General features: G+C 42.0%; 1 protein-coding gene across 6 annotated transcripts in view; it reads right to left on the bottom strand.

Annotated features, from left to right (window-relative positions):
* The window catches only part of ATF1 (activating transcription factor 1), an 83,415-nt gene extending 72,142 nt beyond the window's left edge, over positions 1-11,273 (bottom strand). The window contains exons 1-2 of one of the 6 annotated variants that reach the window (XM_036098921.2): positions 11,007-11,273; positions 4,173-4,271 (exon numbers count right to left, since the gene is read on the bottom strand). In XM_036098921.2, the coding sequence (XP_035954814.1) occupies positions 4,173-4,265 (93 nt within the window). In that variant the 5' untranslated portion in view covers positions 4,266-4,271; positions 11,007-11,273. The remainder of the gene's footprint in view (positions 1-4,172; positions 4,272-11,006) is intronic. The other 5 variants (XM_078075970.1, XM_036098917.2, XM_036098913.2 and 2 more) reach the window with 5 other exon arrangements.
* Between the last annotated feature and the right edge of the window lie 1,078 nt (positions 11,274-12,351).

Here is a 12,351-nt window from a genome sequence, read left to right as displayed (position 1 = left end):
GAGAAACTGCTGGGAGACCTTGAAGAAAACCCTACAGGTGGGTGTTACCTACCCTGTGTCTGCAGCCCTCAAGGATTCTACAGTCTCATGCTAACCCACACTTTGACTTCAGCAATTCATTAAAAACTTAGCTGAATGCTTCTTTACCCTTGTCTGACAACCCTGCCTTCTTCCTGTGCTCTGTTACAGATGAGCCAGATCCCACCTCCGATGAGTCAAGGGAAGTTATGACTGTGTATTACAGCTCATTCTTATTTTAGGATGGGAGCAATACTCTTCAGCTTTCTATATCCTAAGCAGAAGCCAGAAATCCCTTTGTGAGTTTAAATACCACCTATATATCCACAACTCCTACATTTACATTTCTAGAGTCTGGACTTCTCTGGACTCCAGATCATATATATCCAGCTGCCTACTGGATAAATCTATTTGCATGGTTTGGCAGACAAACTCTAAGGTGGCCCCCATGACTCCCACCTCCTGGTATTCATGCCTTTGAATAATCCTTTCCCCTTGAGTGTGGGAGGGACCTGCAACTTGCTTCTAATCAGTAAGGCAAAGACAATGGGATGTCATTCCCATGATTACATTTTATGGCGAAGGAATGGCATATCATTTCCTTGATTATGTCGTATGGTATTATACAATCTAGCGAACTCACTCTCACCCTCTCACTGGACTTAATGGAGCAGGCTGCCATGCTGTGAACTGCTTATGGGGGGGGCCACATGGCAGCGAATTGCAGATGACCTCTAAGATATGAGGGTGGCCTCCAGCCAACAAAAAACTGAAGCTCTCAGTCCTACAGCTGCAACAAAATGAATTCTGCCAACAACCTGAGTGAAGTTGGAAGAGGATTCTTCTCCAGTCCAACCCACAGATAAGAACCCAGGCCCAGCCCATACCTTGATTGCAACTTGAAACACCAAAGCAGAGAGAACCTAGCAAAGGAGTTTCTGCCCTCACAGAAACTGTGTGATAACATGTGTTGTTATGAGCCATTAAATTTGTGGTAATTTGTTTTGTAGCACAGAAAAGTAATACAGATAGCATCACAAACTTAACATGCCTAAAAGCCAAATTCCTGATTGCCAATATGCCTCCCAAAAGAAAAGAAAAACAGGCTCCAGTGTTGTCCATCTTAATAAGTGGCAACTCCATTCCTACAGTTATTCAAGCCAAAAACTGTAGGGTCTATCTTAACTTCTTTTTTTCTCTAAAACCCACATCTAGGGGCGCCTGGGTGGCTCAGTCGTTAAGCGTCTGCCTTCGGCTCAGGTCATGGTCCCAGGGTCCTGGGATCGAGCCCTGCATCGGGCTCCCTGCTCTGCAGGAAGCCTGCTTCTCCCACTCTCCCTGCTTGTGTTCCCTCTCTCGCTGTGTCTCTCTGTCAAATAAATAAATAAATCTTTAAAAAAAATAAAAAAATAAAACCCACATCTAATCCAAAAGTAAACATTGTTGGCTTTACAACCAAATCATATCCAGAATCTAACTTTATCTCACCACCACCACTACTACCTTGATCCTAGCCATTATCACCTCTCATGCACATTATTACCTCTCATGCACATTATTTTAACAGCCTCCTAATTGGTTTTCCTGCTTCTACTCCACAAAGCAGCCAAAATGATCCTATTAAAACATCAGATAATGTTTTTACTCAAAACACTCCAAAGGATTCCCATCTCATCAAGATTAAAAGCCAAAAGCCTTACAGTGGCATACAAGGCCTACCTTACCTGGCACTCTCCCTTCCCACCCCAAACCTCCCTGCCTCATCTTGTATCATTCTCCCCTCATTCATCTGTCTCCCACCCCACCAGCCTCTGTGCTGTTCCTTAACTATGCCAAGCACATATCAGTCTCAGCATTTTACAACTCTTAGTTCATGTAAATGAAGAGTTCTTTCCACTAATGGGACTTCTCTGACCACTTTATGTAAGACAAGTCCACCCCCTCCCCACCAATCCCCATCCCTCTTACCCTGCTTTATTAGTCCCCACAGTACATACCATGAACTGATATGTTTTATTGCCTGTCTCCGCAAAATTAGAAGTCCACAAGAGCTGAGACTTCTGTTTATTGCTATGTCCCCAGCTTATACTGAATGAATGAATAAATATTACTGCATTAGATATGGTTTCCTTACAATATTTAGAGTCTAATGAAGTCATCAAGCCACAAGAATTCAGACATGAAGTCAGTGACATTATTTTTCAAAATCACTACAAAATTACTTACCACTTAGAAATGTACTTATTCTACATCTCACTGTAAATATGCTTCTAAGGAAACCTGGAAAACATTCACATCTAACCAAAATAACTGAAGTATACAAGTAAGCCAAGTGAATTTAAACCTTTCTGTGAAGGGCTCTATTAACAGAAAGATGGCTGAAAGACTCCCTAATTGTTTTTCCAGCACCATCTGGAGAAGATAGCATTATTCTACACAGATACAGCCAAATAATAAAGAAGGATGCATCAAGCTTGAAGGATTAATCTTTTAGGGCCTTGTTTCTCAAATTTTTTGGTCTCAGGACTCTTTATACTCTTAAAAATTACTGAGGACCCCAAGAATTATTATTTATGTGGGCTTTTAATCTTCTAACACACTTAAAATTAAAACAGAAATTTTAAAAATATTACACAGTTCATTTTGAAGTAATATAAATCAGACACTAATATAAATAATATGTTCTTATTTACATGACTAAACTTCCCTACCCCCAAATTAGTGAGAGAATGACATTTTCCATTTCTGCAAATTACCTTAATATTTGAGTTAATAGAAAATGACTGAATTCTCTTACCTGCTTTTACATTAAATATGTTGCCATATGTTGTTTTGGCTGAGGTATATGAAGAAAGTCTGGCCTCACACATATATGAAATTGGAAAAGGGAGGACTGTTTTTAATAGTGTTTTCAGGTAATTGTGGATATTCTTCTTTGAAACTTAACAGGTTGTAGTTTCTTAAAGGTTGTTTGCAATATACAATCTTAATGTTACGTACTTTTTAAAAAGATTTTATGTATTTGAGAGAGAGAGAGGAAGAGAGAACATGTGCAAGCAAGCACAAGTGGGGGTGGGGGGGTGAAGAAGCAGAGGGAGAGGGAGAAGCAGACTCCCTGCTGAGCAGAGAACCCGACACGGGACTCGATCCCAGGACCCCGTGATCATGACTTGAGCCGAAGGCAGACGCCCAGCCGACTGAGCCACCCAGGTGCCCCTTAATGTTTTATCTTCTGTTAACATTAAAATCCATTGGTCTGGGGTGCCTGGGTGGCTCAGTTGGTTAAGCCTCTGCCTTCAGCTCAGGTCACGATCCCAGGGTCCTGGGACTGAGCTCCACATCAGGCTCCCTGCTCAGCGGAGGGTCTGCTTCTCCTTCTCCCTCTGGCCCTCCTCCCTGCTTGTGTTCTCTCTCTCTCAAATAAATAAATCTTTAAAAGAAAAGAAAAGAAAATCCACTGGTCTACCTTGCACTCTGAATGAATCTTATACCCAAGCATGATTCTGTAACACAATTTTGTAACTAAAAAGTCTGTAACTACTGGGAAACTGTCAAGTTTACAATGGTGAATACAAGTTTTCCAAAATTCTAATTTTTGCTTGAAAGTTCAAGTCTTATCACTGGCAAAAAATACCATCTGCTGTTTTCCTTGAAGTGGGTCACGTGCATGGATCAGACAATTTGAAATTTATAAAATATCAGTTCTGCAATATGCATGCCTATCAACTTAAATTTGCTAATGTATAAACCTATTTTCCAGTTCAGCAAAAGATTTCCTATATATCCACAATAAATCTACTGAATTGAAGATGGTTTGCCTCTTGAAACTATTAGTCTGTTTAAGTTAGCTCAAAGAGATAAATAATTTTTCATTTTTCTTATGCAGAAACAAAATCAGTCTGGAAAAAAATCGAAATAATCATGTACCACATAAAATGAAATCTACTTCAAGTTTTGAAAAGTATATACCTATTATAACAACATTAAATGTTCTCTGTATAGAAGAAAATAAAACTGAAATAATCTTGATAGGATGTTTAAATCAAATCTACCTTCCTTCCAATACACTTCAACGTTTTACAATTCTTTTTGCTTGGTTCTTTTTCACAAAATATTCCTCATTAGCTCAATATTTTGGCTAGATCCTGCCTTACCTGTTGAGCAATATGAGAAATATGAGCTCCCTGAACCGCTGAACCAGGCTGCGGCGCTGCCTCTGAAGTGTTACTCTTGTGGGAATCTTCCATAATCAACTACAAGGGAAAAAAGTCAGTTATAAGATGATTTCTAAATTCATTTCCAAGAAATCCTAAGACATTTCTTTCCTTAACGTGTACTTTTTCAGAGGAACAAGACGAAGTTTTTCTATGCTATGGGCTAAGCTCAATTTATCCAGACTCAATATGTTCTGATGTTCTGTTCTGTGTAGAGATCTAATTATAAGATCTCCAGAAATGGCAAATAAAAAGCACTACAAAATATGTATAATATACTGCATAGTTGTATAAAAATTGGCAACCTGGTTGCCTCTGTGAAAGAGAACTGGTAGCTATGGAACAGAGATAGTAAAGACTTTTCCTTGCATATTCAAAGCATATTGCATTCCTTGCAATATCAAAAACTTTGATCCACGTGAACATTTAAAATTTAATAAATGGCACATAGATACATAAATTATTGTGACTAAATTTTCAAGTGTTATCCCACTTAAGAAGTAGGATAGTCGGGGCGCCTGGGTGGCTCAGGTCGCGATCTCAGGGTCCTGGGACTGAGCCCCACATGGGGCTCCCTGCTGAGCGGGGAGCCTGCTTCTCCCTCTCCTCCCTGCTTGTGCTCTCTCTCTAGCTCTCTCTCTCTCTCAAATAAATAAAATCTTAAAAAAATAAATAAAACGCAGTTTAAAAAAAAAAGAAGTATGATAGTCTTCCTGTCCATGGACATAAGCACTCTTCTTCAGTCTAGGGAACAATTTCTAATTGCACGTATAGTTCTACGTAGAGAATTCATTAAGTAAAAGCTGAACAAATAAATAAGTACAACCATAACTAAAGAGGTTCTAAAGATCTAGATGATCTAGATAATCAACTGCAGGATATGTAGGTTAGGTAAAAATGAGAATAAATGGCTTATGAAAGATGGAATATGTCAAATGGAAGGACAACCACTTAGAAAAAGACTGCTAAAAGATTTGGGCAGAATTTAAGGTTTTTAATTATTACATACAAAGGCATAAAAGAAAAAAAGAGGGGGCTGGCCAGCAAACATGAAAAGATGTTCAATATCACTAATCATTAGGGAACTGCAAATCACAACTACAATGAGATATCATCTCAACACCCATTAGGAAGGCTAATATTTAAAAAAAAAAACAAAACAAGTGTTGGTGAGGATGTGGAGAAATTGGAGCATTTATGCACTATGGTTGGGGATGCAAAAAATGTGTAGCCACTATGGGAAACACTGTGGTAGTTACTCAAAAAATTAAAGATAAAATTACTGTATGAGGGCGCCTGGGTGGCTCAGTTGGTTAAGCAACTGCCTTCGGCTCGGGTCATGATCCCGGAGTCCCGGGATCGAGTCCCACATCGGGCTCCCTGCTCGGCGGGGAGTCTGCTTCTCCCTCTAACCCTACCCCCTCTTGTGCTCTCTCTCTCACTCTCTCTCTCAAATAAATAAATAAATAAAAATCTTAAAAAAAAAAAATAATAAAATAAAATAAAATTACTGTATGATCCAGAAATCCTACACCCAGGTATATATCCAAAGGAACTGAAAGCAGGGTCTTAAAGATATATGTGTACACCCATGTGCATAGCAACATTATTTACAACCGTCAAAAGGTAGAATCAACCCAAGTGTGCATAGAGATGAATGGATAAACAAAATATGGTATATTCAAAGGCTACATAACAATCCAACCAGTGAACATACATAATTCATTTTCTTTTCTACCAAATAATACTATGATTAGTAACTTTGGTACATAAAACTTTTCCATAATTAAAATTATTTCCAGAGGATATATTCCAAAAAGGAGAATTACTTGATCAAGGAGTATGAATATCTAAAGTTTTCTGAAAGAATTACAGTCCATCAGAAGCACATGAGAAAGCAATGATAGGTGAAAACAATACACTGTTTTACACTTCTTTAATTCTCTATTAGTTGTGTGAGCTATCTGTTCATATTACTTATCCATCCATTTATCACCAAATCTTAGTGTTTTCTTACTGGCCTGTTTCTTTTTTAAAAATATATTTAAAGGTTTTATTTATTTATTTAGAGAGAAAGAGTGTGTGTATGAGCGGGTGGAGGGGCAGAGAGAGAGGGGTCCTAGGATCGAGCCCCGCGTCAGGCTCCCTGCTCAGCAGGCAGCCTGCTTCTCCTTCTCCCACTTCCCCTGCTTGTGTTCACACACTCTCTGTCTCTCTCTCTCTGTCAAATAAATAAATAAAATCTTTAAAAATATATATATATAAATTTCATCTCTATCACGTGGATACAAATATCTTAACAGTGACTTAACTATGATTATTTTAAAACTTTTAATTTTGCCAAATTCATCTAATGCTTCCTATATTGTTTCTTCAACTGCTTTTAATCTTACATATAGTCCCTTCTTTAGGAAGAGCACAGTGATTTTTAATCTCCACTAATACAAGTATAATCCCACAGACAAAACACAGAGACAGCACCAAACCTGCAATTATGTATTTTCTACATACTGTCTGTACTGAAAATGCGTTTTTTAAAAAAAGATTTATTTTTAAGTAATCTCTATACCTAGTGTGGGGCTCAAATTTACAACTCCAAAATCAAGAGTCACACGCTCTACTGACTGAGACAGCTAGGCAGCCGAAAATGCCTTTTTTAACACTCCATTTCAGAAGACATGTTAGAATGTAGAAAAAAAAAAATATATAGTGCTAAGGCATTGGAAGAAACTATAAAAGATTTTTCAAAATCTTATTAAATTACTGAAAATGATACTTTTCTGTTTCACTGTGACTCACTGATTTTTCCTCCATAACAATATTATTAAGAAATCCTATATCTAATGGAAACTAACACAATCAACAAAACAACACATATTTCCTAGTAAAAGCCACTACAGTCAGCAAATAAGATTCTGGACAATTATTACAACCACATTTCCAATGGAAAATAAGATAGCCTATTCTATAATTTTTTAAAGAGAAATCAACTAGTCAGCTTTTTTTTTCCAAAATGAAAAGCTTTAGTTACATCTCATTGTAAACAATACTATATATTTTTTAATGTCAGAGTATAATCTTCATCTGCTCACTCTTTTCGGCTATTGCTCTACAAACTGAGGTTAAGATTAACAATCTGTTAAAAACTAGCTCAACACAGAATAAACTGTACATGTACAAAGGCATTTTCTATGAAAATAATGTATTTCCTGGCAGCAGATGGAAGCTTAACATTAGACCACAGTAAGAAGGGCAGAATCACAGGGGGCAGTGAAACACAGCTTCAGAAGTGCCATCAACAGGAACGAGTTTGGGAGGCTGAGAAACTGCAGCAGGCTGTGATCTTGCTGACTATATATAAAGAATTTAAGTAAAAGGCATGGTACTTCTAAGAAAATTTGCAAAGAAAAGAATATTATATTGGGGCGCCGGGGTGGCTCAGTTGGTTAAGCCACTGCCTTCGGCTCAGGTCATGGTCCTGGAGTCCCGGGATCGAGTCCCGCATCGGGCTCCCTGCTCGGCAGGGAGCCTGCTTCTCCCTCTGACCCTCCTCCCTCTCATGCTCTCTGTCTCTCATTCTCTCTCAAATAAATAAATAAAATCTTTAAAAAAAAAAAAAAAAAAAAAAAAAAAAAGAATATTATATGATAGGCACTAAACAACCTATCAATTCCTGGATTCCCTGTTTTAGAGATGTGTAAATTGAGGCTCAAGGAAATTGTCATTTACTATGGATCTCACAGTAAGATGTGAATACAAGACCTGAAGCCAGAACTATTTTAACTCAAAATCCATTTTTTTTTTATTCCATGCTGCCCCTCTTCCTCTAACATTGCCAACTTGTCCATCTGCCAAACTCCTACTCTTTTCAAGTTTCATCCCAAACATTAAGTTCGCAACTGCTCCAGGTCCTTTTTTCCTTCCTACTTCAACTGTGCCCTGCACATGTTTCTAATGAGGTCACTTAACACTCTGAATTGTGTTTATTGGCATGTCTGTTTCCCCCAGTCTTTTTTTTTTTTTTTTGGTGTTGTTTCCCCTAGTCTTAAGTGCCTAAGGATAGGACCTGTATCATGAATGTATGCTCTGTGCCCAACAGAGACCCTCATGTATGCACTAAACAACAAACATCAACAAATACAGTTAGTATTCTCATTTGATGAATGAAGGTCTTAGTTTCCTCACCTATAGAGAATACTGAACTATGATAAGCTTGAGGGCAAGGAGTCTTTTGCTCGACATTTCCACAAGTGAACTCATGATCTCCCCTCAAAATTGTTCCTATTCGTCATGCTGAATTTCTTTCAGATCTTCCCATGTGCCTGCCTTGCTTTCTCTCACCCTCAGGCTTTCACACATGCCATTCCCTCTGCCAGAAACACTACTCCCCTTCTCTTCATGTGGCCTATTCCTTTGAGTTACTCTCCCAGGCATTCTTTCATGACTCCCTCAGACTAGTCAAGAAGCTCTGGCTGTATCCCCAAAGCACATGTTACCCCCTCTTCTCATGGCACTTATCCCAGTAGTGTAATGGCCTGTTTTTGGTCTTGCCACCAGAATGCAAGCTCTAGGGAGCCAAACACCATATCCTGTTCCCAATATAGCACTAATATCTTGCACATTTATTAATGCTGAATAAATCAATGCGTTTAGTAGGGTTTGTCAATACTATATATTTTTTAATGTCAGAGTATAATCTTCATCTGCTCACTCTTTTCGGCTATTGCTCTACAAACTGAGGTTAAGATTAACAATCTGTTAAAAACTAGCTCAACACAGAATAAACTGTACATGTACAAAGGCATTTTCTATGAAAATAATGTATTTCCTGGCAGCAGATGGAAGCTTAACATTAGACCACAGTAAGAAGGGCAGAATCACAGGGGGCAGTGAAACACAGTAACAGTTAAAGAAATACATTTAGACAATTACTTCAACTTGGCTTTAGAATCAAGACAACACAGGCAAAAAAAAAAAAAAAATCCTACTTTAGAGATGGAAATTCATTATAATTAAGTAGGATATGTGAGGAAAAAGCATTTTTAGACGGGACTACCACCTACTGGTGATATAGTAGTACTGTACAGATGTATCACAGACCAAACATAACCTTAAAGGATAGTAGAACTAACACACTCAGTGTTAGTACAACTGTACTGATTCTAATCGGGACACCGAGGAACATGTATATTTACAAAATCTACAGGAAAAATAGCATTTTAATAAAACTGCTTATTTCTGTTGGTAACAAAATTCTCAAGATAAAATGCACTTTGCAAACATAAACAAACATGGCATACAAACTCATCACAAACCAGGCCAGTTTGACAAAGATGCTTGCCAAATCTACGTTGAAAAAGCCTCAGGAGGATACTCTCAATAAGCATTACAGGTATCCCCCACTTCTCGAAAATTCGTGTTACCGCACTGCACTTTTACGAAAAACCTATACTAGTACTTGATTTCACTAACCCACACCACTTCACTTTTACGAAAACCTACACTAGTACCTGATTTCACTAACCGAAAGAAATCTCAAAGAGGATTTTCACTTTCAGGAAAAAAGTTATAAATAGCATTCAGCGTTTGTTTGTTTCACAGCCAGCCATTACAGAGGCAGCCTGGACCACAACAGCACGAGTGGCCCGCCAGACTCCTTCCCCCAGAACTGCACTCAGCATCTCACCAAGTCTCCATAGCTTTGAACTGCGTCTGTGAGCATCGGGACTTTATCTCAATTTATTTTGTTAGTAAGATGAGTCCTAAGGTATCAGAAAAGCCTGAGAGATTATTTTGGGGGTCTGAGAACACTGAAAATGTTTTCCATATAAATTAATGGTAACTGCTTCTTCGCTTCAGGCCATTTCTCTTAAGGAAAGGTTTCACAGGAATGCCCTTTCTGATAGCTGAGGAAACCTGTACTAGCCCACAGCTCCTCAAAAACTAACAAAATCACCATTATTTAACACCTACAATGATTTTAGAGCAGATTAAGCTGCACGCTCCGACGTGTAGCTGATGCTGGGAACTACCATGCTTAGTTTCATGATACAAGAGAAAAGCAAAGAAACAGTTTCCTCGGCTTGATCCTCTGTCCAGAGATAAACAGAGGAGCTTCTACCATCCCACTCTCTCCTTCCTCGCCCATCAGCTACACCTTTCCAGTACTGTTTCGTGCGTCTGTGTCATTACTATCTACCTCCCCACTGGACTGTAAGCTCCCTGCGGGCAAGGGCTGCTTCTGCCCTCCACCGCCAGCCGCCCGGGGCCGCGCACGCAGAGGGCGGCCGGTGTGCTCCGTGGGCTCCCTGGCGGACAGAACCGGTCTCGGGAAGCTGGGCGGAAAACGCGCGGAGGCCAAGGCCACGCCGCCCTCCCCGCCCCGCCGTCCCCGCCCAATCCCGAGACCTTCGACGGAGGGCGCTCGCCTTGGGCCGCAGAGGGGCCGCTTCAGAGGCGAAAGCCATCCCCGAGAGGAGGTCTCCGGCTTTATTTTGGTTGGGGGGGAGGAGGGTGGGAGGCAGGGGAGACCGACGACTTAGGGGGAACAGCCGGGCCAGGCGCGAGAACCGGAAGGGCGCTCGGCCGGGGGACAGCGGGCAGCCCCTCCCCCTTCCGCCGCGCGCCCTCCGCGCCCCTCCCCCACCGCTGCAGCCGCGCGCGACCCCCCACCGGGCGCGAGACTTGACTCGGCGTTCCCGCCGGCGCCGAGTCCCCGCGCCCTCCCTCTGCCCGGGGACACGGGAACACGTCCCACCCCCGCCCCCTGCTTACCTGTGGCTGCCGCCTCGCCGCTGTCCGGGGCGGGAACTTCCACTCCCCCCTCCCAGGTGGATCCGAATTCTCTACCCACTTCCCCACCCCCTCACGCGGCGGGGGACGTGCTTCTGTCTCAGGGGTCAGGAGGAGCGGGGAGAATCAGTGTCACTTAACAGCCAACTGTCCTAGGCTACCGTTTCCTCGGCAGTCAGGGCCGCCACTGGCGGCATGATCTACACCAGGCCGGGGGCGGGGGAGGAGAGGGGGGCAAAACTGAGTAAGTGAGCGTGGGGGGTGAGGTTAAGGCGGTCCCTCCGTGCGGGCCGCCGTCCTACGTCACCACGTTGCTCACGTGACGTGCCGCCATCTTGTGCCGGGTCTCTTCGGACGGCAAGGTGTATGTCCCCGCGGTGTTACTCCGGCGAGAGCTGGAGGCGGAGGTTGCCTGTGATCATTTTTCGCTCGCGGAGCTCTGCCCGCACTGCCCCCACAGGTCTGTTTTCGGAGGCCCTAGCTGGCTTGGTGGGCTCGGTGTGAGGCACTTTTCATCAGTGGCGTCGCTCTCAGCTCCGCTCAACTCTTACTTGCTCTGGGTCAGGTGGTCAGACCCAGAACTGTCCCTGGCCTCACCTGCCCGGATCTCGTAGAGAGAAGTGACTGAAGCATGGAGGCTTGCCCTCCTCATCTTCTCTTCGTTTACGCAGCCTATTTTTAACCCCATAAAACTGCGTTGAGTTGCATCCTTTATATCCCATGTGAAAGGATCTTCTCCAAAGACTGATTTCACACATACACACGGTGCCGGCAGAGTGTTTTGAGCTCCACTAAGGGTGTCACACTGAAACAGATTTACTTCAACTGTTACAGTGGAGCGTTGTAAAATAAAATGTTACACGCCGTCATTTTAATACATTGCAAAAACTTTAAAAAATATTTTTAGGGGCGCCTTGGTGGCTCAGTCGTTGAGCATCTGCCTTCGGCTCAGGTCATGATCCCAGGGTCCTGGGATCGAGCCCCGCATCGGGCTCCCTGCTCCGCGGGAAGCCTGCTTCTCCCTCTCCCACTCCCCCTGCTTGTGTTCTCTCTCTCGCTGTCTCTCTCTCTGTCAAATAAATAAAATCTTTAACATATATATATTTTTTAAATGTGTATCTACCTTTCTGGAAAAGGGATTATGCATTATTCTGAATTTTTTTTTTTTAAGATTTATTTATTTGACAGAACACAAGCAGAGGGAGACAGGGAGAAGCAGGCTCCCTGCTCAGCAAGGAGCCCGATGTGGGACTCGATCCCAGGACCCTGGGATCATGACCCGGGCTGAAGGCAGCCGCTTAACCGTCTGAGCCACCCAGGCGTCCCG

Source organism: Halichoerus grypus, chromosome 6, assembly GCF_964656455.1.
Source record: "Halichoerus grypus chromosome 6, mHalGry1.hap1.1, whole genome shotgun sequence".
In the NCBI taxonomy this organism is placed as follows: domain Eukaryota; kingdom Metazoa; phylum Chordata; class Mammalia; order Carnivora; family Phocidae; genus Halichoerus; species Halichoerus grypus.
Note: the sequence above shows the minus strand (reverse complement) of the source record. Positions and strands in the feature narration are given on the sequence as shown.